This window comes from Oncorhynchus masou, chromosome 13 (genome assembly GCF_036934945.1).
Source record: "Oncorhynchus masou masou isolate Uvic2021 chromosome 13, UVic_Omas_1.1, whole genome shotgun sequence".
Lineage (NCBI taxonomy): Eukaryota > Metazoa > Chordata > Actinopteri > Salmoniformes > Salmonidae > Oncorhynchus > Oncorhynchus masou.
In genome coordinates this window covers 72,006,310-72,029,991 of record NC_088224.1, presented here as the reverse complement: position 1 = coordinate 72,029,991, position 23,682 = coordinate 72,006,310, and the positions used below count along the sequence as shown (strand labels likewise).

The 23,682-nt window shown below is 44.6% G+C and overlaps 1 protein-coding gene across 5 annotated transcripts in view; it reads left to right on the top strand.

The window, feature by feature from the left end:
* Window positions 1-23,682, top strand: part of LOC135553017 (protein Aster-B-like) — a 103,002-nt gene that overhangs the window by 78,023 nt on the left and 1,297 nt on the right. For 2 of the 5 annotated variants that reach the window (XM_064985053.1, XM_064985058.1), the window contains 16 exons: window positions 5,748-5,768; window positions 9,789-9,812; window positions 15,569-15,653; window positions 15,893-15,996; window positions 16,169-16,264; window positions 16,396-16,476; window positions 16,603-16,718; window positions 18,571-18,757; window positions 19,001-19,184; window positions 19,356-19,502; window positions 19,620-19,884; window positions 19,980-20,083; window positions 20,202-20,408; window positions 20,575-20,665; window positions 22,588-22,695; window positions 23,124-23,244. In XM_064985053.1, coding sequence (XP_064841125.1) covers window positions 5,748-5,768; window positions 9,789-9,812; window positions 15,569-15,653; window positions 15,893-15,996; window positions 16,169-16,264; window positions 16,396-16,476; window positions 16,603-16,718; window positions 18,571-18,757; window positions 19,001-19,184; window positions 19,356-19,502; window positions 19,620-19,884; window positions 19,980-20,083; window positions 20,202-20,408; window positions 20,575-20,665; window positions 22,588-22,695; window positions 23,124-23,244 — 1,941 coding nt within the window. The remainder of the gene's footprint in view (window positions 1-5,747; window positions 5,769-9,788; window positions 9,813-15,568; window positions 15,654-15,892; window positions 15,997-16,168; window positions 16,265-16,395; window positions 16,477-16,602; window positions 16,719-18,570; window positions 18,758-19,000; window positions 19,185-19,355; window positions 19,503-19,619; window positions 19,885-19,979; window positions 20,084-20,201; window positions 20,409-20,574; window positions 20,666-22,587; window positions 22,696-23,123; window positions 23,245-23,682) is intronic. The other 3 variants (XM_064985056.1, XM_064985057.1, XM_064985054.1) reach the window with 3 other exon arrangements.

Sequence of the window (23,682 nt, the reverse complement as noted above, 5' to 3'; positions counted from 1 at the left end):
TACAGGATCATAGTCCACCTCTACCAATCACAGTACAGTACAGGATCATAGTCCTATTTTACCAATCACAGTACAGCACAGTGCAGGATCAAAGTCCTCTTTCCAACAATCACAGTACAGTACAGGATCATGGTCCTATTTTACCAATCACAGTACAGCACAGTGCAGGATCAAAGTCCCCCTCCACCAATCACAGTACAGTGCAGGATCAAAGTCCTATTTTACCAATCACAGTACAGCACAGTGCAGGATCAAAGTCCCCCTCCACCAATCACAGTACAGTGCAGGATCAAAGTCCTATTTTACCAATCACAGTACAGCACAGTGCAGGATCAAAGTCCTCTTTCCACCAATCACTCTACAGTACAGGATCAAAGTCCTATTTTACCAATCACAGTACAGCACAGTGCAGGATCAAAGTCCTCTTTCCACCAATCACTCTACAGTACAGGATCAAAGTCCTATTTTACCAATCACAGTACAGCACAGTGCAGGATCATAGTCCACCTCCACCAATCACAGTACAGTACAGGATCATAGTCCTATTTTACCAATCACAGTACAGCACAGTGCAGGATCAAAGTCCTCTTTCCACCAATCACTCTACAGTACAGGATCATAGTCCTATTTTACCAATCACAGTACAGCACAGTGCAGGATCATAGTCCACCTCCACCAATCACAGTACAGTACAGGATCATAGTCCTATTTTACCAATCACAGTACAGCACAGTGCAGGATCAAAGTCCTCTTTCCACCAATCACTCTACAGTACAGGATCATAGTCCTATTTTACCAATCACAGTACAGCACAGTGCAGGATCAAAGTCCTCTTTCCAACAATCACAGTACAGTACAGGATCAAAGTCCTATTTTACCAATCACAGTACAGCACAGTGCAGGATCAAAGTCCTCTTTCCACCAATCACTCTACAGTACAGGATCATAGTCCTATTTTACCAATCACAGTACAGCACAGTGCAGGATCAAAGTCCTCTTTCCAACAATCACAGTACAGTACAGGATCAAAGTCCTATTTTACCAATCACAGTACAGCACAGTGCAGGATCAAAGTCCTCTTTCCAACAATCACAGTACAGTACAGGATCATAGTCTTATTTTACCAATCACAGTACAGCACAGTGCAGGATCAAAGTCCCCCTCCACCAATCACTCTACAGTACAGGATCATAGTCCTATTTTACCAATCACAGTACAGCACAGTGCAGGATCAAAGTCCTCTTTCCACCAATCACTCTACAGTACAGGATCATAGTCCTATTTTACCAATCACAGTACAGCACAGTGCAGGATCAAAGTCCTCTTTCCAACAATCGCACTACAATACAGATCAGGATCATAGTCTCAAATAGTACCTTCAACAGTGTAGTTCAAAATGACTTGTTCAACACACAGTGCATTCATAACTCACAAATAAATCATGTCAGCCTGGCCTATCACTTCAGTTCTTCAGCAAGATATCTGTATCATCACTGAACACCTCTTCCAGTACAATCTGAAATCAACATTTATCTGGTGAGGTGATACGGGGGGATTCATTTGTACCCGTGACATAATGTCTTGATAACCTACAGATGTTTCCAGTAAAGTCTTTCTGTCTACTTGCATTCCATAAAACATAAGAAATAAGAAATAGTCAACAACAAGGAGTTGAGATATAGTGATATCTTGTGAAATGACATGGTTTATTCAGCTTTTTATTTGCCATTTCAAATTGATTTTACCCCATCATACCTCGGCATCGGCACACCATACTAAATCAAACATGCCATCTTCATGTAGCTCCAATTTACAGATGTGCAATGTACTCCTGATACACAGTGCTTTGTCTCTGATAAGGTAATGTCCAACTCCCATCATCAAACTATAGGTCAGATCCAACTGTCACTCTGGTACAAATGGCCAATCATAGACTAAGTAACGAGACCCTCAGCACATCAATTGTAGATAAGGACCCATTATCATCAGCAAAGACGCTTATACCACACATCCACACTATTCTTCCCTTATCACCTCCCTCAATCCCTTTTCCCTCCATCCCTCTCCCCCCCCTCCCTCCATCCCTCTTTCCCTCCCTCCATCCCCTGGTCCTGTCAGAGTGGCATTGTAATAATCACAGGCAGGGCGCTCAGTCAGCCCTCTCCATCGCAGCACTCAGTCATTAACTGTAACTATCTCAACTCTGCAAGGCTCGTTCTGACACAGGGTAGTAGGCAGGTCAAGAGGCTGTAGTCTCGCTTCTCGTTCATCAGCATCTGAACTGAAGAGTAAGGTAGCAGAGGGAAGGACAGGAGCTTTGACTGTGGGTAACTAGGCTTACATCTCAAGCAAGACATGAACTTGATCATATTGGGTGATATATTTAGTAATTTCCTCTGAATATCTTGATGTTGTGAAGTGATAAGGAGAGTGGTAGTTGGCGGTCACGGCTCTCTCACTTCTCATCCGTTTTCCCCTTCACTCACTGCTCACATTGCCTCCCAGTCCTTGTGGTGTCAGACGCCTGTTGCTTTTGTTGTCATTGTGTTCTCCTCTTCTCTCATCCTTTTTTCTTCTTGACAAAGAGTGCTTGCTTTCTCTTACTTTCACTGCCGCCATATGAAATGTCTGTGATCTGAAACTGACTGTTTTCAACTCTTTTTTTGGTTCTTTCAGCTGTTGTATCTTGCAGTTTTTTGGTTTCTGATTTCTTTGTTCTTCTCCTGATGCATGCTAGTCTCACAAGCGACATTCCAAAGTAAGCATTACTCTTCTCTGTTCTTTACACCGCCACCCCACCCCCACCTCACCTCCGTGTCTTGTGAGCTGTCGTGTGCCCCCCCCCTCCACCCACATCTTCCATCTGAACACACTCCAGATGGCATCCATGTTGCTATGACCTTTTCCTCTACCTCCCTGCCGCCCTGCCTCTCATCTTCCTCACCTGCCGGACTGCTGGCTTTCATACACGTTTCGGGGGGGCACTGTAAAATTCCGTCTGCATCCCTTTCCACCACTCCTGTGTGATATTAATTTCTGATCAATCCTGAGACTAGAGCTTTCTACATCAGAAGCTCCTTTTCTCTGCCTCGCACCACAAGCCCAGAATACACCGCTCCTCTCCTCAGGCAAGACAGCAGCAGAGTCTGTGTGTCAAGGGTTAGTTAGTAAGGACCCCTTGATGCACGTCAGCACATTCTCTGCAATCGGCTGCATTCAGTTTTGTCACGGACTAATGAGACAGGCAGACAGGATGATGTTAATGGGAGCCAAGTGACATTCAGTCAGTTGAGTTGGTGTTCAGGCGGTGTCCGGCCCATTTCACAGCACGCCCATTCGATGACATCACCCCTCAGGCCCGTGGTGTGGCCGAGTGCCAGCCCTCTCTGGCCCCACATGAGCCCCTGGCCCGTGGTCAGCAGGAGTCACATGACCCTGGCACTTTGTGCAGTTGCCCAGGCAACGTGAGCTCTGTCACCCTAGTCTAATGCAATCCAGATAAAACACAGGCAGGCGGGGAGAGAGAGGGGCCCCTCTCTGTAGAGGACCTGGGCCGGCGGTCCCACACTAACTAACTGACTGGCCGCTGACGACTTTGCTCAGTCTCCCACTGTCACCAATCAATGAGGCTTTTTATGGAACCATAAACAGTGAGCAGCACTAAAGCGAGAGTACATAGAGACTCAGCATGAAGACCCATCTCAGACCAAAAGACTGAGAGATGGACACATCATGAAAGCAGAGTTAGATAGTACAATAGTGTGTCTTGGATCGTTTAGTGCAGTGGCCTAGTACTGTTAGTACACTTGCAAATAAAAACCAAGCCTGTTCCCCTCTTGTTGTTCAGCTCTTTCCTTCATGCTGGTTAACTCTTACTTTTCTCATTAATTTCCTTTCAGTATGACAGACTAAACCTGATTAAAGTAAGCATTTCCTTTTGCTTTCATTTGCCCTTTAACCCCCTAGTCCGATTTGACCAGTGACCTCCTCTTCCCCTCCTCTGTAAATGTGTGATGTCAGTCATCGCCCCAAGCTGTCTCTGCCTCCTCTCTCAGACCAGAACTTCTTCCTCTCCTCTCTCTTCTATATAATATAATATATATAATATTGTTGTTGCTGAAAGCACTTTGAGATTGTAATGAAAAGCCCTCTAAAAGTTGAACAATTAATAATAATAATGAATAAATAATAAAAATAACCATGGTCCATCACCTGAGGACATTCATCTTTTTAAATGTGAATAACTGAGTCAGTTCTGTGTGGGTCTTCTTGGCCACAGGAATGTTTAGTTCAGGTTTTTCTTTAGGCCTGTTGTACTGGGTAGATCAGGCCTGCTCAGTTCTGTTCCTCAGAACTAGATTGTTGTTCGAGTGTTGTTTGAAGATATGGGGGTTATTCCTGATAGGTTTGTCTGGGTTATAGCTAGCGCTGGTCAGTTCTGGTTTGGTCCGGTTGGTTGGGATGTGTAAAGTAGTTAGTCGTTCCAGACCTTTCTGATCCTCAGGGGAATCCAGGCCAAGACACTACTACCGTACACAAGCTCTCTCTGTTACGCGGTCCACTTAATCAGTGGGTGTTAACCTGCTTCTTAGTGCTTTTGACACACTTACCCAGACACAAATGTGCTTCGTGGGGGAGGCAAACATTTGATTTCGACACTCATGCAAATTACACACGTGTAGGCTATAAAGATGCACTTACAAACATGCAATGACACAAACTCCAAAACACTTGCACAATGGCATGCACACACACACTTTGCAGACACCTTAAAGCTTAAATCTACTCTCTCATGCCTCTGTCACCTTCAGAGGAGATTATCCCTGTCCACGTCAGAGCCCAGAGTCCAGGGACATGACTGGGGCCTCACAACTCTCAGACAGGAAACACTACACGCTTATCTGATAGCGGAAATATTTGAACATGATCTACATTCACATCTCCAAAGGATTGATTTACAATAGTAGTCTCGCACCAGTATGCCTCTTGTATGTTTTTGCTGAAATTACAAACCACATATTTTGTTATTGCCTGGTTAAGTTTATTATTATTTATGTTTTAATGGCATCAAGAGGAAGCTGTCACATTTTTTAACCACTAAAATCATGGTTGATTATCCTGCCCTTTCTCCACCCACTGGATGGTCCCTAGCATGAATCCCTCTCTGATCACAATGCTGAGACATATTACACTCTCTTTATAGCCCCATAAAACAGAAGCAAGTGTTATGGTTGGAATAGACACTATTGTTATGGTGCTTCCAATAACCATGTGTATACTGCCCTCTGCTGTTAGAAAATATACAACACACAGCAGTACACAATTCACCTCCATACACAAACATTTAGAAGCAACTCTAAATCATTAATAAATAAACGCTTAGAAACAAAGATGAACATATTGTACCACACCCAACCCCAATCCACCATCTGTTTAGCAAATAACCATGTAAATTAACATTTGTGAGGCCCAGAAATCAATGAAAAGGCCAGCTAAAATATGTGACAAGCTCAAAGGGATATAACTCTGTTGGATATCAGCGGAGGCCTGTGTTTATGGTAGGAGGTGCCCACCCAGAGGTTGACATTTACACCTTCTATAAATACCCACTGTCTGTTTTCATCATCCCCTGGCCTCTATGTGTTTATGATATAGAGCCCTGTGGCCAAGTGTTGTTGTGTTCTTGTCTCATTGACTTACAATTGTCTTTGTTCTCTCCACTCTGCGTCGCTCCTCGCTGTCAACAGAAGAGCCAGAGCTGGTACAACGTAAGTTTCATCCTCTTCTTACTCTTTTTCTTACAGTGTTTTACAATCGTTCGGACCCAGTTCTCAATACTTAGGTCATTTTTTCAAAACTCTTCACACGGTTCTCCTAACCAACTTTCAGCTTGGCACAGCAGTTCATTTCACATCCAATGCTACCAAAACACTTCATACATGTCTCAAATCAACTAATTATTCCATAACACTAGCAAAGTTTGTCAACCAGTAAGCACACTTTGTCACTCATAAAACAATGACCTAAAAAAACACTAACAACAGGTAGCATTACACAATGTTTTATTTTGTAAAATGTCTTTACAAAAACAAGAATGACACCTCTCTACTGTTTAGAATTCACTGCAGTATATGTTCCAGGAATGAATCAGACATGATGTAATATGCTTCAATATGTTTTATGTCATTTTTTGGCATTGAGAGATTCCAAAATACAAGAATTTGTATATACACCATCTACCAATGCAGATACAGTAGCAATGCTAGTCAACCCTGTCATCTGCATTTGGCCACAGGTTCTCATCCACGTCACATCTTATGTCATCTTGGGCAATAAACCTAGGAAATAATATTTTGGCATGCCTGGTCCATCCCTGGCAATCTTCTGCAGATATGTCCAGGCATCCAGCATTCATTGTGTACAGGAAGGACATTTGATCATGTGGATGGTGGTCATAAACCTTCCACCTCCATGAGGAAAACAATTCCTCTATGGGGTTGAGGAAAGGAGAGTAAGGTGGGAGGAAACGTGACACCATCCTGGGATGGGCTGCAAACCACTCTGTGACTGTATGGGAGAGGTGAAGTGCCACCATCCTGGGATGGGCTGCAAACCCCTCTGTGACTGTATGGGAGAGGTGAAGTGACACCATCCTGGGATGGGCTGCAAACCACTCTGTGACTGTATGGGAGAGGTGAAGTGACACCATCCTGGGATGGGCTGCAAACCCCTCTGTGACTGTATGGGAGAGGTGAAGTGCCACCATCCTGGGATGGGCTGCAAACCCCTCTGTGACTGTATGGGAGAGGTGAAGTGCCACCATCCTGGGATGGGCTGCAAACCACTCTGTGACTGTATGGGAGAGGTGAAGTGCCACCATCCTGGGATGGGCTGCAAACCCCTCTGTGACTGTATGGGAGAGGTGAAGTGCCACCATCCTGGGATGGGCTGCAAACCCCTCTGTGACTGTATGGGAGAGGTGAAGTGCCACCATCCTGGGATGGGCTGCAAACCCCTCTGTGACTGTATGGGAGAGGTGAAGTGCCACCATCCTGGGATGGGCTGCAAACCCCTCTGTGACTGTATGGGAGAGGTGAAGTGACACCATCCTGGGATGGGCTGCAAACCCCTCTGTGACTGTATGGGAGAGGTGAAGTGCCACCATCCTGGGATGGGCTGCAAACCACTCTGTGACTGCATGGGAGAGGTGAAGTGACACCATCCTGGGATGGGCTGCAAACCACTCTGTGACTGTATGGGAGAGGTGAAGTGCCACCATCCTGGGATGGGCTGCAAACCACTCTGTGACTGCATGGGACTGGTGAAGTGACACCATCCTGGGATGGGCTGCAAACCACTCTGTGACTGTATGGGAGAGGTGAAGTGCCACCATCCTGGGATGGGCTGCAAACCACTCTGTGACTGTATGGGAGAGGTGAAGTGCCACCATCCTGGGATGGGCTGCAAACCACTCTGTGACTGCATGGGACTGGTGAAGTGGTTCGCCTCACTGCAACCCTTTCCTCACCTGGTACAACCCTTCCATAGAGGTCATCCAGGAATGAGACGCTCGGTGTTGTATGTCCCAATTAGAGGTTTGTGTGACAGCCATTCATCAGAGGATATTGCTGCACACATTGTGTTGTTGGCACCCCTCTGGCCCGGGACATCCACTGTGGCTCTTTTCCCAATCACATTCCTTCCTCGCCACCGTGTTTTGGCCAAGTTGAAACCAGCCTCATCCACAATGATAAATATTTGGGTTGTTTGCCTGGCTTCAACCTCCATGACTCTCTCAAATAAATCCACAAGGCAACATAAGAGTTGGGCTATTATGGTACTTTACATTATACCTTAAAACATGCCATTGTGTGCCTCTGCCCTGTTTGGTTTTGTTCAAAACCAGTTCTGTATTTTGTAGTCATCTTACCTGGACATATTAGTTCCTGAGTTGCTTGACTCGTCCAGAGTTCCTCTCAAAGGGGACAACTTCTTCATCCTGACTTGATGTTGTTTCAGGACTCTAGAAATTGTGAATTGTGAATATTTCTAAATGTAATGTTGTCTGCCAACACTCTGTCCCGAATCTCTGTGAGTTTTCTGCCATTGTTTCTGATGACCATATTAACGATTGCAGTTTCCTGCACAGCAGTAAAAATCCTACCTCTCCCGTCTGTAGGAGGTAACCGTTGGGTCCTAAGCAGAAATACAAAAACAATGACACAAGTGGGTTTGGAGACTTTGCTCAATTTACTTCTGTAATGTGCAGATCAGTCAGATGCCCTTGCAGAATGCACATTTTACCTGTTGTTTTGCCAGAAATTTCTCACAATAGATGCCACTGTTGAACATTGCTGATTTGGCTGCACTCTCAGACCAGCCTCTCTCATTGATAGACCATCATTTATTACATGATCAATTATAGTAGCCCTAATCTCATCTGAGACGACAGCTCTTGGTCTTCTTCTCAGTCTTCTTCTACCACACATATGTACTCCTCTCCCTCTCCCTCTCCCAGCCACTCTTCTTCCTCTGTCAGCCATTTCTCGATCTCAGTCTGGGTCCATGTTTACATTACACTACAGTATTATTCCTAAAATGTCCCCTTTTGTATAGATGGTAATGAAATTGAAAGACTAACACCTGGGTAGGTCTTCAGCTACAATGGGAATCAGCTGAGGTTGGTCTTAATGTTTTGATAGTATTTCATTTTTTACATTTGCAATATATTTCAATATGGTATTACTGTAGAAATGTAGCAAATTGCTGTCTTACTCAATTTTGTGTTATGTTTGACAGTTTTGAAAAGAGTATGTAAACATGTGCAAATTGGCTTGTAGGTACAAAGAGTTTTGGTGGTGATTGTGTCTGAGTGAGAATTCATAACATTTGAAAGATGTAGTCATTGAATGCATTTTGTGCCAAAGCAATGAAACATGATCCACAGTTTAGCCCACATAGACTGCTGTTGTGCTCACTGTTTGAAGAGTTTTAAAAAAGTGACCTAAGTATTGAAAAATGGGTCCTAGCAATTGTAAAAAATAAAATAAAAACTATAAGGTGTGTGTGTGTGGGTGGGTGGGTGGGTGGGTGGGTGGGTAGGTGGGTGGGAGTGCGTGCGTGCTTTCGATTGTGTGTGTGTGAGGTTACGAGGTTAAGGGTTCTAGACCCTGATTAGAATCACACAAGGGTATATTCCTAAGGTAACTTTCATATGAAGCTCAGGCTTACCCAGGACGCTAACCAGTGGGATTTACAGTTCTAGGCGTCTAGGGTTACAGTGTGATGGCAAGCTGAATGAATAAGAAAAATGACTGAGGATTAATACAAATGTAATGTTTTTGCACCATTTTGTTGCAAAATCCCATAACTTACTACAGATGTGATTCATAGATTAATGTTTGACAGACAGAAGCATCTTGTAGTGAAAGTATGGTGACAGCCTGAACCAATGATCTCAGTCCAACACCAAGACCATTACACCAAGAGGTCCTGACTTAACACAAGGTTTCCGGCCAGTGTACTAAGAGACAAGGTCGCTACATTTTAATGGGGCTTTAATTAATTCCTTTCGTTATGATTCTTCTTAAACAGCCAAGTAAATCTACTTGATGGCTCAGTTGGCCATCTGTAAGAAGTGGTTTGATACCCAGACATGGTGTTATTATAAAGCCATGGTTTCTCCTATGGCGTCTCTGTGGGACTCCATTTTATTTCCCTTTGTTTCTGTTGTTTTATTCCTTTCTTTTGTTGTTATTTGTGTCTATAAATGTACCTTCTCTCCCCAGCATGAAAGACAACACATCCTGAGAGTAAGCATGACTTGTACTCTTGTGCAATTTTTCAAATATCTTTCTGCTTAGTCCTTCTTCTTGGATCGCTTGACTGGTCTCTCTTTCCACTAGTCTTCTCCTCATCCCTCATTCATCAGTATGTTGTTTCCACCTGAGAGCGAAGCCACAATATGCAGCACTTTGAGGTTAGATGACCGAATGCCATGGCCACATTGTGGTTGTGTTTTCAAAAATAGCATTTTCAACATGTCTGCTGTGTAAAGAGGGACTATAGGCTACTCAGAGCTGTGATGGTGGTGACGCAATGGGTGTATTCATTAGTCGGAGGCCGTTGCGAAATGTTTGATCTGCTGCGAAAATTTCAGCAACGGAAATGGTTTACTCCAAACGGGGGGAAAAAAATGTTTTGCCATGAAAACGAGAGTTTCTATTGGACAAATTCAGGTAGATCCCTCCCTGTTTCACTCCGTTTGGTTCCTAGAGTAAACGGTAAACCATTTCCATTTTTGCAACAGGCCAAACTTTTTGCAACGGTCTGCGACTAATGAATACACCCCAGGTTGGAACAAGTCTGCTCAGTGTATCATACTAAACCCACGGACCATGGTCAGTGTCTGAAGCAGACCTGAATGCCTTGAATGACAGGAGAATGGAGCATGGGACTGGTTAGCATGTTCCAGTCCTCCCAACTCTTCAAATGTGCTCGTTTTGTCATTATGGCCACATTGGGTATAGTTTGGCATTGTTGCTTAGTGAAACTTGAAATGGAGATTCTCCAGAATGTTAAGAAGAATTATGGTCCACATCTAATGCTTTCTGATACTCTCCTCTAGCTACTTAACTTAATTTCTCTCCTGTTTTACCATTACTAAACGAATACATCATAATACCAATCTGCTCCCAGAAACATTAACTAACACTAACTATGTAATTATGCCTAATCTCTGTTCTGGACCATTGGTATGTGTCTGATGCAGTGCTTTACCTGGGGGTATGGTAGGCTATGTGGTAGGCCATGTCACAGTCACTGTGTTTCTCTACATGGCAATGATGTTCTCCCATGGCACTGAATCTACTGTGATTACGTCACAACCGTCCTGATATGAGGTCTGAGCCCAGTAGAGACACACAACAGGCCCCACCCTGCCATATCAACTTTCCTAATGACTCTGTTGCAATGCTTTCATGGCAACTGTACAGGACCTATGCAGGCAGTTGAGGTATTAACAAGGAAATCAATGTCTGCCAGACACCAAGTATAGTGGCTCATTGTATCGACAGTTAAGTGGCAGGTTTAAGAGACTGCTTTTCTTCAATAGTTTTGTGAGGTGAAATATCTGCCTCCTCATACTCTCAGGTCTATAATGAAAACATTCTAGAGTTTATCCCCCTGCACAAGAGAGAAAGAGAGAGAGAGGAAAGAGAAGGAGAAGGTGAGCAAGAGGCTGCCATGTTTACTCTGAGGTAGATTCTCACAACAAGGATACCACTGTAGAGCCTGTCTCCTAACACATGAAAGGCTCACCGTTCTTCATAAAACTTTACATGAAACCACACTGGTTATTTTTACAATGTTTACAATGTAGGGGGCCGGGGTGCTTGTTTGAAATGTCAAGAAAAGCAAGCAGTGTGTATGGTACAGGACAGGGTGAATCGTCAGAGATCCTGGCTTGGCTGTGTTTCTAAACCAGACCCCTCTCTGCTGAGCTGTTCCCACATCTGGTTCCTCCACCCTCCCACCATCAACACACCATTGGCAGGGAAAGTGTCAAGGAATAGTGTGTTTCAGATAGTCCTCACACACATGCAATCAAATACACATAGGCATACACCTTCCTGGCCAGTCCTCTCCAGAGTGGTTTGTAGCAACCTACTGTCAGTGGGGTGAGAGACTGGCCTCATTGTTTATGGGAATGGATATTTAACAGCCCCCTTAAAAGAATGGGGCCCCACCCTGGTTGACTGTACCTGTCTCCGACATCTCTCACTGTTTACCCAGCAGGTTAATGGTTAACTAAAACCTCAGGGACTGTCTATATCCCCATCATCACCTGGCAGCTACACTGTCTTAGGACTTGTCACATTGTCACCTGGAGAAGAACGGAGATAGTCGAATCAATAGCTTCTGCATTTGCTTTAGTCTTCGTTTTCAATGTTGGGAAAAGCTCTTGTGGAAAAACGTTGAATTCAGATACTAGTCGGTTATCTGACATCCTGAATGCAGTTTTTGATGACAGTGGGCCCAGGTCTGAAGAAACGTTATTCACGGGATGCAGAGGCATTTTCAACAGGGTGAAGGCTGTCCACGTCTGAGAGGGATCTGTGAATGATCTGCACTGTTTTCAACAGGGTGAAGGCTGTTCACGTCTGAGAGGGATCTGTGAATGATCTGCACTGTTTTCAACAGGGTGAAGGCTGTTCACGTCTGAGAGGGATCTGTGAATGATCTGAACTGTTTTCAACAGGGTGAAGGCTGTTCACGTCTGAGAGGGATCTGTGAATGATCTGAACTGTTTTCAACAGGGTGAAGGCTGTTCACGTCTGAGGGGGATCTGTGATTGATCTGAACTGTTTTCAACAGGGTGAAGGCTGTTCACGTCTGAGAGGGATCTGTGATTGATCTGAACTGTTTTCAACAGGGTGAAGGCTGTTCACGTCTGAGAAGGATCTGTGATTGATCTGAACTGTTTCAACAGGGTGAAGGCTGTTCACGTCTGAGAGGGATCTGTGAATGATCTGAACTGTTTTCAACAGGGTGAAGGCTGTTCACGTCTGAGAGGGATCTGTGAATGATCTGAACTGTTTTCAACAGGGTGAAGGCTGTTCACGTCTGAGAGGGATCTGTGAATTATCTGAACTGTTTTCAACAGGGTGAAGGCTGTTCACGTCTGAGAGGGATCTGTGAATGATCTGAACTGTTTTCAACAGGGTGAAGGCTGTTCACGTCTGAGAGGGATCTGTGAATGATCTGAACTGTTTCAACAGGGTGAAGGCTGTTCACGTCTGAGAGGGATCTGTGAATGATCTGAACTGTTTTCAACAGGGTGAAGGCTGTTCACGTCTGAGAGGGATCTGTGAATGATCTGAACTGTTTTCAACAGGGTGAAGGCTGTTCACGTCTGAGAGGGATCTGTGAATGATCTGAACTGTTTCAACAGGGTGAAGGCTGTTCACGTCTGAGAGGGATCTGTGAATGATCTGAACTGTTTTCAACAGGGTGAAGGCTGTTCACGTCTGAGAGGGATCTGTGAATGATCTGAACTGTTTTCAACAGTGTGCTGAGGATTATTTTGATTCCCGTTCAGTTTCCTGGAGCTTATTTCTTCTCACTGATTTGGCTAGATGTTGAGTGGGGTTGTGGAAATTGCGTAAGCAGGAAAGGTGTGGAATTTGTTTCTGAATTCCGGTGCACAGATGTAACCAATCACAAGTGAGCCTAAATGGCGTGCCAATTGAAGCCACAGTGTTTGTTTTGTTGCTGATGTATTTTATCATTGTGCCAACCTCTCACCACTGTGCTGATAGGGTGATTTGCCCAGCTCATAGTCAGATGAGAACCTATCTCTGTGCCTGTTTGTCTAGTCTGGTCGTGGTGACTGACGGGGATCTGGTTTCAGGACTGCATTACTGACCTTAGGGGAGAGTTGTGGGGTGACAGAGAGTAGGGAAGTAGGCCACAGGGTTCCATGGGGGTTTTAGTGATAGTAACACCTCTAAATGTGTTAACCCTCCTGTGTTATTGCTCTCTTATACCTGAATGGTCAAGGACAACGACAGGGGACATACTCCCAGAGCTACACTGCTCCAACTGCATTAGACTGAGCCGCAAGTCTTGGCATGAGACTCCATGCCGCACCACTCAAGATTAATGGACTTGTTTTTCCTCACTGAAGGTTGTGTGCACATCTGTAACTCAATCACCTTGTCAGCTATCGAGACGGGACTCCACCGCTTTCCAGTTAGGAAACTATCTCTCTTTCTCTCTCTTTCACTCTGTTTTTCTCTTTACCAAGAATATTTCTTTGCTTTCGCTGCTGGTGTGTCTGAGCTGCGTTCACCAAGGCGCTCTGAGGCGTCTGGATCTGAACAGCATTACACCCCCTGACCGCACACGCCTACCTGCCAGAGCTGCTATTATAATAAGAGACTTGTGGCCAGGATTACTAGAGTGCCAACGGCTGAAGGAGAAACAACTGGACTCATGGGGCAGCAGTCAGCCGGGACCAGGTTTCAGACTGAAAGGAAGTAGCACCCATACCAGGTTCAATCACAGCAGTCTCCAAGCCACAGCCACTGGACACACAACAGCTCTGTGTGTTTGTCTGCAGCAGACCTGGACCACTGGATCACCAGCATTGAAATCCACCGTTCTGAGCACCCCACAGGGTTTAGGTGTCCATCTGTGTGTCTGAGGGTAGTGTATGGAGGCTCACAGGGGACTGCCGTCGGACTGGGAGGCAGTGCTGGAGCTGGATGAAGCCCTGGCTGGATGGCTCCCACAGGATCCGGCCCAGGAAGAGTTTGGGTGGGAGTGGGACTGGGCCGCCTCGGACCCCCCAGACCAGGACTTGGAGTCAGAGGAGGTCCCTGCAGTAAGTTACTGACCCCCAGAGAGCTGATGCCAGGAGGGGGAGCGGCGGGGAGGGAAGAGGGGGAGAAGGTTTGGATGGGTGGTTTTTGTACTGTACCTGTGCCAAGAGCATAACTCTGTGGTTCCCTGACCCAATTATATTTTGCCAGGCAAATTAAAGGAAGTCAGTAGCTATTTGCATTCCCATAGTATGCATTCACCCTTTCCCTAGACAAAGTAAGAAGTCTGCAGTTTAAGGGGCATAGACAGGCATTTGTACTTTCTGTGAACATTTCTAGACAGTAAAAATGTCTGGCGCGTAATACATAATTCCAGTCTTCAAAGTTCTCGAATTTATCAAGTTTTCTTGACAAGCACCACTGGTTTTCATTCATAGTTTAACAGAAACAGATTATTTCTATCCATTCTGGGCTGTTGTTGTTATATGAGTATTGAACCTATAGCTACATGATGTTAATGTGAACAGTCTGTTGTTTTCCTTCAAGATTGAAGCAGGGAGAGGTTTTTCGCCCTGAAGGGATGTCTTTGGTTACTGTATTGGCAGGCATTGTTTCCTGAAGCTGTTCCTACTCAAAGACAGCATCTGACTTAGATAAATAGAGCACTCACACTCAGAAGGCGTCTGGCTGTGGGTCACAGCAATACTTCCCTCTTTAAACAAGCCTGTCCTCTGAATCCAGGCCCAAGATAAGATTTACCCAAATGCCTGAGAATGTAACAAGAGAGAATGAATTCCTTTGTGTGAGAATTTAACATTTCTTCTCATGACCTAAACCAACAACCAACCAGACTAGGTTTTATAAGATAAACTATAGCTATAAGGGTTTGCTAACGTAGCAGGTTTGATGTGTGTCTTTGTCTCCCTCTGTCCTACATATAAACTGTTGCTGCACAAAAGCACCATTGTGTGTGTTCATACAGTACATTGATGTTACCGTATATGGTTGTCTTGGGAATGTGACTCACATTAGGAATGCTCATCATAATCAAAAGCATGCTTATTGGATGTCCTGAAGTGGCAAAATGTCAAGAGGGCATCGTGCTTGGTATCTGGTTTTAAATGCACTTGTGAAAATGGATGTAGTCCAGTGTGTGTATGTGAGCCAGAGAGTGTGTGTTCAGGAATGTATGTGTGAGTCGTCCCTCTCTAAGAGGTTACCATTGTTGCTCTCCGTCTCTCCAGGTGTTGAGCCCCACATATAAACAGCGTAATGAGGACTTCAGGAAGCTCTTCAAGCAGCTACCAGACACAGAGCGACTCATCGTGGGTGAGTTACTAACACAAAGTGCTCGGCCACCAAGGCCAAATAGGTCATTGATATGGTGGATATAGGACATCAGCTTGGTTTTGGTCAAGTTAGCGTTGGCTGGTTGGAGTCAATTCCATTTAAACTATCATTCATTCATTCATCTACTGAAATGACTATATTGAAATAGAATTACGCCTGACCTTGATGGGTAGATTATGTATTCTTCCTGGGCTCTGATCTTTGACCTCTGCTGGCAGATTACTCCTGCGCCCTGCAACGAGACATCCTCCTGCAGGGCCGACTCTACCTCTCAGAAAACTGGATCTGTTTTTATAGCAACATCTTCCGCTGGGAAACGCTGGTACGCACTGGGCCTCTGCCTGGGGCTTTCTGTTCTTTTGATCTTATCTATATGTCTCTGGTGTTGGTGAGTTTACAGTATTGAAATGTAATTGATTGTATTTCTATGGTTTGCAGCACAGTAGATATTTCAGTATTGTTCAACAGATATATTTTTTTGCATGTGTGTGCAGCTGACGGTGAGGCTGAAGGACATCTGCACCATGACAAAGGAGAAGACAGCCCGCCTCATCCCCAACGCCATCCAGGTGTCTACAGACGGTGACAAGGTAAGACAGGACAGGGACTGGATCTTCGGTATTCACTGACTGAAATGAGGCTCAAACCTTCTCCTCAGCCTCATTTCAAAGCATATTTTCTGAACTGATACAAACTCATTATTTTAATTCTCTCCCCACAGCACTTTCTCACCTCATTTGGAGCGCGGGACAGGACCTACATGATGATGTTCAGGTTATGGCAGAATGCACTGCTGGACAAAGTAAGCCAGCAACCTCATTTAATCTCATCATAAATAGATCTACATGTTCAGGATATTGATACTTTTCTTTTCCATTGAATCCAAGTCTCTGCCGTTCTGAGTGTCGTCTCTAACCCTGTGCTCTAGCCCCTGTGCCCCAAAGAGCTATGGCACTTTGTCCATCAGTGTTATGGCAACGAGCTTGGCCTGACCAGTGACGATGAGGACTATGTTCCCCCGGACAACGACTTCAACACCATGGGGTGGGTGTGGTTTCCATGGCTACAGATATAAACACTGCCTCTTCAATTACCATCGTTGATTAAGACGCCCTTGATCTGCTGCGGGTTGTTATGAGAGGCTGGCCTCATTACTGAAGTACAGTTGAAGTCAGAAGTTTACATACACTTAGGTTGGAGTCATTAAAACTCGTTTTTCAAGAACTCCACAAATTTCTTGTGAACAAACTATAGTTTTGGCAAGTCAGATAGGACATCTACTTTGTGCATGACACAAGTAATTTTTCCAACAATTGTTTACAGACAGATTATTTCACTTATAATTCACTGTATCACAATTCCAGTGGGTCAGAAGTTTACATACACTAAGTTGACTGCACAGCTTGGAAAATTCCAGAAAATGATGTCATGGCATTAGACACTTCTGATAGGCTAATTGACATGATTTGTGTCAATTGGAGGTGTACCTGTGGATGTATTTCAAGGCATAACATGTCATGGGATAATCAAAAGAAATCAGCCAAGACTTCAGAAAAAAATTTGTAGACCACAAGTCTGGTCCATCCTTGGGAGCAATTTCCAAATGCTTGGATGTACCACGTTCATCTGTACAAACAATAGTATGCAAGTATAAACACCATGGGACCACGCAGCCGTCATACCGCTCAGGAAGGAGACGTTCTGTCACCTAGAGATGACCATACTTTGGTGCGAAAAGTGCAAATCAATCCTAGAACAACAGCAAAGGACCTTGTGAAGATGCTGGAGGAAACAGGTACAAAAGTATCTATATACACATTAAATGGAGTCCTATATCGACATAACCTGAAAGGCCGCTCAGCAGGGAAGACACCACTGCTCCAAAACCGCCATAAAAAAGCGAGACTACGGTTTGCAACTGCACATAGGGACAAAGATCGTACTTTTTGGAGAAATGTCCTCTGGTCTGATGAAACAGAAATGAAACCATTTGGCCATAATGACCATTGTTATGTTTGCAGGAAAAAGGGGGAGGCTTGCAAGCCAAATAACACCATCCCAACCGTGAAGCACGGGGGTGGCAACATCATGTTGTGGGGGTGCTTTGCTGCAGGAAGGACTGGTGCACTTCACAATATAGATGGCATCATGAGGTAGGACAATTATGTGGATATATTGAAGCAACATCTCAAGACATCCGTCAGGAAGTTAAAGCTTGGTCGCAAATGGACAATGACCCCAAGCATTCTTCCAAAGTTGTGGCAAAATGGCTTAAGGACAACAAAGTCACGGTATTAGAGTGGCCATCACAAAGCACTGACCTCAATCCTATAGAAAATTTGTGGGCAGAACTGAAAAAGCATGTGCGAGCAAGGAGGCCTACAAACCTGACTCAGTTACACCAGCTCTGTCTGGAGGAATGGACCATAATCCACCCAACTTATTCTGGGAAGCTTGGGGAAGGCTGCTCAAAATGTTTGACAGTTAAACAATTTGAAGGCAATGCTACCAAATACTTATTGAGTGTATGTAAACTTCTGACCCACTGGGAATGTGATGAAATAAATAAAAGCTGAAGTAAATCATTCTCTCTACTATTATTCTGACATTTCACATTCTTAAAATAAAGTGGTGATCCTGACAGGGAATTCTTACTAGTATTAAATGTCAGGAATTGTGAAAAACTGAGTTTAAATCTATTTGGCTAAGGTGTATGTAAACTTCCGACTTCAACTGTACAAACACACATACACACACAAACACTAACACCCACACCCCTCTCAGCCCTGCTTCACATCCCTCTCAGCCCTCTGTCCATTTTCATGTAAAAGCAATACTCTAGAACTCATAACCCTAACCTCCAGCTGGGCCCTGTTCCCCTACGATGGTGGTGTAGGTTCTGTGAGGAGATTCCTAACGAGGAGAATGAGATGAGTAATGACAACTTGTCTAAGAGCAGTGCCGAGGCCAAACACGAGGGCAGCCCACCATCCATACACAAGAAATGCATCATCACCAACAGCACCATCAGCTCAACCATCAGCAGCGAGCCCCTCTCTGTGAGTCTCAGCGACATAATAGAGGTCAGAGGTTAAATCAATTACTGTTTTGTGATTTGTTTTGATGGAGGAGAAATGCATTTGTTATTCTGCCTATAGCCTGCATATGGGGAATACAGTTAACTCAACAGAATGTTTTCTGTAATTTGATCACCAGAACTGAATTAACATAAAAAAATGAACCCATACCATCCTACTCATAACTATGTACTGTAGTATCCTACAGTGTTTTCCTAGTGACTGACCCCCTCCTCCTCTGTGTCCTAGTTTGACCTCCCTCCAGACGAATACATCGACTGCCTCCCTAATGGGGAGCTGCTGGCCTTTCCCCTGGTGCTGGAGCAGAGGCTAGCGGAGGCTAGCGGCCTGGTGCCCTCAACCTCCCTAGACTTCAACGACAATGAAGACATCCCCACCGAACTCAGCGACTCCTCAGAGACCCACGACGAGGGTACGATTTCAATCTTCCGTCCATTAACAGATTTTATGCATATATACTGTATATTGCTTGAAACAAGCTCTTCTGTGATGTCACTAAGTTTTGGTATTACTGTCACCATATGATATTATGTCCCCAAAGGCACTTAAATCTAAAGAGTGTTTCTCCTTTATGGCTCTCCAGCAGGGGAAGTGCAGGCCTTCCACAATGACCTTAAAGGGAGACAGTACATCGATGAGGTTTACAAGTTCAGTGTGGACAAGATGTACGACATCCTCTTCACAGAATCCCAGTTTATGACCGACTTCATGGAGCAGCGCAGGTTCTCTGGTTAGTCAGACATTCTGTTTGTTGGCGTTAGTGTCAGCATCACATTATTGGCTCTTCCATTGGTGTTGTCTTGTGACAATGTAGTGATAGAATGTGTATACATATAACGCCACACAGATATAGTGTTTCACTCCTGGAAGAAGGACGACGCAGCGGGGAACCAGACGAGAGAGATTATGTACACCATCTCCCTGTCCAACCCGCTGGCCCCCAAGACAGCCACTGTCACAGAGACCCAGACACTGTACAAGGCTAGCCATGAGAGTGAGTGCTACATCATTGATGCTGAGGTCATCACACACGACGTGCCCTATCACGACTACTTCTACACGCTCAACCGTTACATGCTGACACGGGTGGCCAAGAACAAGTGCCGTTTAAGGTGAGGAGGGACTTATCATAGCAGCTGTTGGAATAACATGTGGCTCTTGAAACTATTAGAAGTTAATTTAGAAACACTGCCTGTCTTGTCACTAGGGTGTCCACTGAGCTGCGTTACAGAAAACAGCCATGGGGATTAGTGAAGGGCTTCATCGAGAAGAACTTCTGGAGCGGGCTGGACGAGAACTTCCGCCATCTTGGTAAGTTCCTCAACCAGCTGTTAAGTCTTTCACACCAAATGTTCAGCAACATTTAATCTGATGACCGTGAACCATCCTAATGTGTGAAAGTAAAAACTGCTTCTGTGTGCCCTGTCAGAGTTGGAGCTGTCGAAGGTGGAGGATGTGGTGTTGGAGTCGGCCCGGCCCTCTCCCAAGGTCAAGGTGGTGAAGACGTCTGTGAGGCGGAGGAAAAGACCACTGGTCCAATTACGGAGCCAGCACCTGGACGACGCCCTCCTCAGCCCTGTCACCACGCCAACCGACGACGAGGTCATCCACCGCATCAAACATGTGGGCGTGACAGGTCAGATGCCAGGGGAACACTTTTAATACTGTTATGCACTGTTCATTCTTATACACTTTCATAAAGTACATACATACATTGCATACACTCTTATACATTTCCACAAATGTATATTGTGTTAAATATATCAAGTTGACCCTGTCTGTGTTTGGTCTGCCCCCCTTAGGTTCCACTCAGACCAGGCACATGCCTGAGCACCTCCCTGGAGGCATTGCCCTCTACAGTGTCTCCAAACTGCTGCTCATCATCAGCTTTGTGTGAGTACACTCTCTCACACACACTCATACACACACACACACACATACACACATACACACACACACACACACATACATACATTATACACACTCACTTTCAGATCCATCTTCATAATTTGTGTTTCAGTTGTCGTCGTCTCAGTTCAACTCTCTTTGAAATCTTTAGTAGTTAGCAAAAATCTGACTCTGGGTTAAACATTTGTTTGTTTTTGTCTGTGTTCTGAATTTGATTCCTCTCTCCTCTCCTCTCCTTTTATTGCTTGCCATAGGATCTGTCTAAGGTACATCTGTCTAATGATAAACCACTTAGCCCTGACTAGGAAACATACTTCTCCTTCATTGTAACTGGTTCATTAACCTTTTACTGTAATGGGCTAAATCAGGGAGTTTCTTGGTAGTCTTAAACAAATGTACTTTGAAACAAAAATATACACCTCACACACATGGTTGTGGGCTTACAAAAACGAAGACACCTGTACCATGTCAGATATAGAGTTGAAGTGTCTTCAATTCTGAGTTTGCATCCCAATATCACACTTTTATACCAAAGGTATGTGGACACCTGCTCGTCAAAAATCTCATTCCAAAATCATGGGAATTACTATGGATTTGGTCCCCCCTTTGCTGCATAACAGCCTCCACTCTTCTGGGAAGTCTTTCCACTAGATGTTGGAAATTGCTGCGGGGACTTGCTTCCATTCAGCCACAAGAGCAATGGTGAGGTCGGGCACTGATGTTGGGCGATTAGACCTGGCTCGAATTCGGCATTCTAATTCATCCCAAAGGTGTTTGTGGGGTTACAGTCAGGGCTCTGTACAGGCCAGTCAAGTTTTTCCACACAGGTCTCAACAAACCATTTCTGTATGGACCTCACTTTGTGCAGGGTGCATGTCATGCTGAAACAGGAAAAAACTGTTGCCACAAAGTTGGAAACACAGAATGGTCTAGGTCATTGAATGTTGTAGCGTTAATATTACCCTTCAATGGAACTAAGGGACCTAGCCTGAAACATGAAAAACAGCCCTAGACCATTATGCCTCCTCCTCCAAACTTTACAGCTGGCAGTATGCATTGGGGCAGGTAGCATTCTCCTGGCATCCGCCATAACCAGATTTGTCTGTCAGACTGCCAGACTCCAGAGAAAGCGTTTGCACTGCTCCAGCGTCCAATGGCGGAAAGATCCAGCTTGGCATTGCGCATGGTGATCTTATGCTTGTGTGCGGCTGCTCGTCCATGGAAACCCATTTCATGAAGCTCCCGACTAACAGTTATTTCGCTAATGTTGCTTCCAGAGACAGTTTGGAACTCAGTAGTGAGTGTTGCAACCGAACACAGATTATTATTGCATGCTATTCGCTTCAGCACTTGGCGGTGTCGTTTTGTGAGCTTGTGTGGCCTACCACTTCGCGTCTGAGCCGTTGTTGCTCCTAGACATTTCCACCTTACAATAGCAGCAGTAGCAGAAATTTGAGCATCTGACCTGTTTTGAAATGTGGCATCCTTTGACAGTGCCACGTTGAAAGTCACTGATCTCTTAAGTAAGGCCATTCTATAGCCAATGTTTGCATGGATTTGTGCACCATTTTATACACCTGTCAGCACCTGGTGTTGCTGAAATAGCCGAATCCTCTAATTTGAAGGGGTGTCCACATACTTTTGCATATATAGTGTATGTCACAGAAGACTGAAATAACAAAACCGCTTGACATAGAAACATGATTTTTGGCTGAATTAAAAATAAAAAAAGTTTATTAATTATGAAATTATTACAAATATTAATGACATTCCACCCATGAAGCCACTAAGTCACTTGACTGCAGAAAATGCTGCTGAATATACAGACTAAGGCACCTCTGTATCTTTCATTACTCATCTTCTTTCCTTTGTCCCTTACATTCTTCTGATTTACTCTCCTCCCTCAGCCTGGTTTTGCTGGTGTTGCTCAACATGATGCTGTTCTATAAGCTGTGGATGCTGGAGTATTCTGCACAGCCTCTTACCACCTGGCAAGGGCTGCGGATACATGAGAAGTACGCTAACCATCTATAGGTTTTTAGTGTTATGCCTATTGCCTACATAATACTAGAATTTACAGTGAGGGGAAAAAAGTATTTGATCCCCTGCTGATTTTGTACGTTTGCCCACTGACAAATAAATTATCTGTCTATAATTTTAATGGTAGGTTTATTTGAACAATGAGAGACAGAATAACAACAACAAAAATCCAGAAAAACCCATGTCAAATATGTTCTAAATTGATTTGCATTTTAATGAGGGAAATAGTCAAACCCAGACTGCATATGTCTGTTTAGTTTTACTGGACAACCACATGGGCTTTGCCTGTTTTCCCAATCACAAAACATTTATGCTGCAGAATTGCCCCATAACAATTATCTTGGAGTTGCTCTTGGACGTGGCATCTGGGTGTGTTTGACAGTATGTGTGTGTTTCTGTCTAGTAAACTACCCCAGACGCAAATGGAGTGGGCCCAGCTCCTGAAGTCCCAACAGCGTTACCATGATGCTGAGCTGCAGAAGTGGAGAGAGATCATCAAATCCTCCGTGGTACTATTAGACCAGGTAGGGAACAGTGGTACTATTAGACCAGGTAGGGAACAGTGCTACTAGTAGACCAGGTAGGTAGCAGTGCTACTAGTAGACCAGGTAGGGAACAGTGGTACTATCAGACCAGGTAGGGAACAGTGGTACTATTAGACCAGGTAGGGAACAGTGGTACTATCAGACCAGGTAGGGAACAGTGATACTATCAGTCCAGGTAGGGAACAGTGGTACTATCAGACCAGGTAGGGAACAGTGGTACTATCAGACCAGGTAGGGAACAGTGGTACTATCAGACCAGGTAGGGAACAGTGGTACTATCAGACCAGGTAGGGAACAGTGGTACTATCAGACCAGGTAGGGAACAGTGGTACTATCAGACCAGGTAGGGAACAGTGGTACTATTAGACCAGGTAGGGAACAGTGGTACTATCAGACCAGGTAGGGAACAGTGGTACT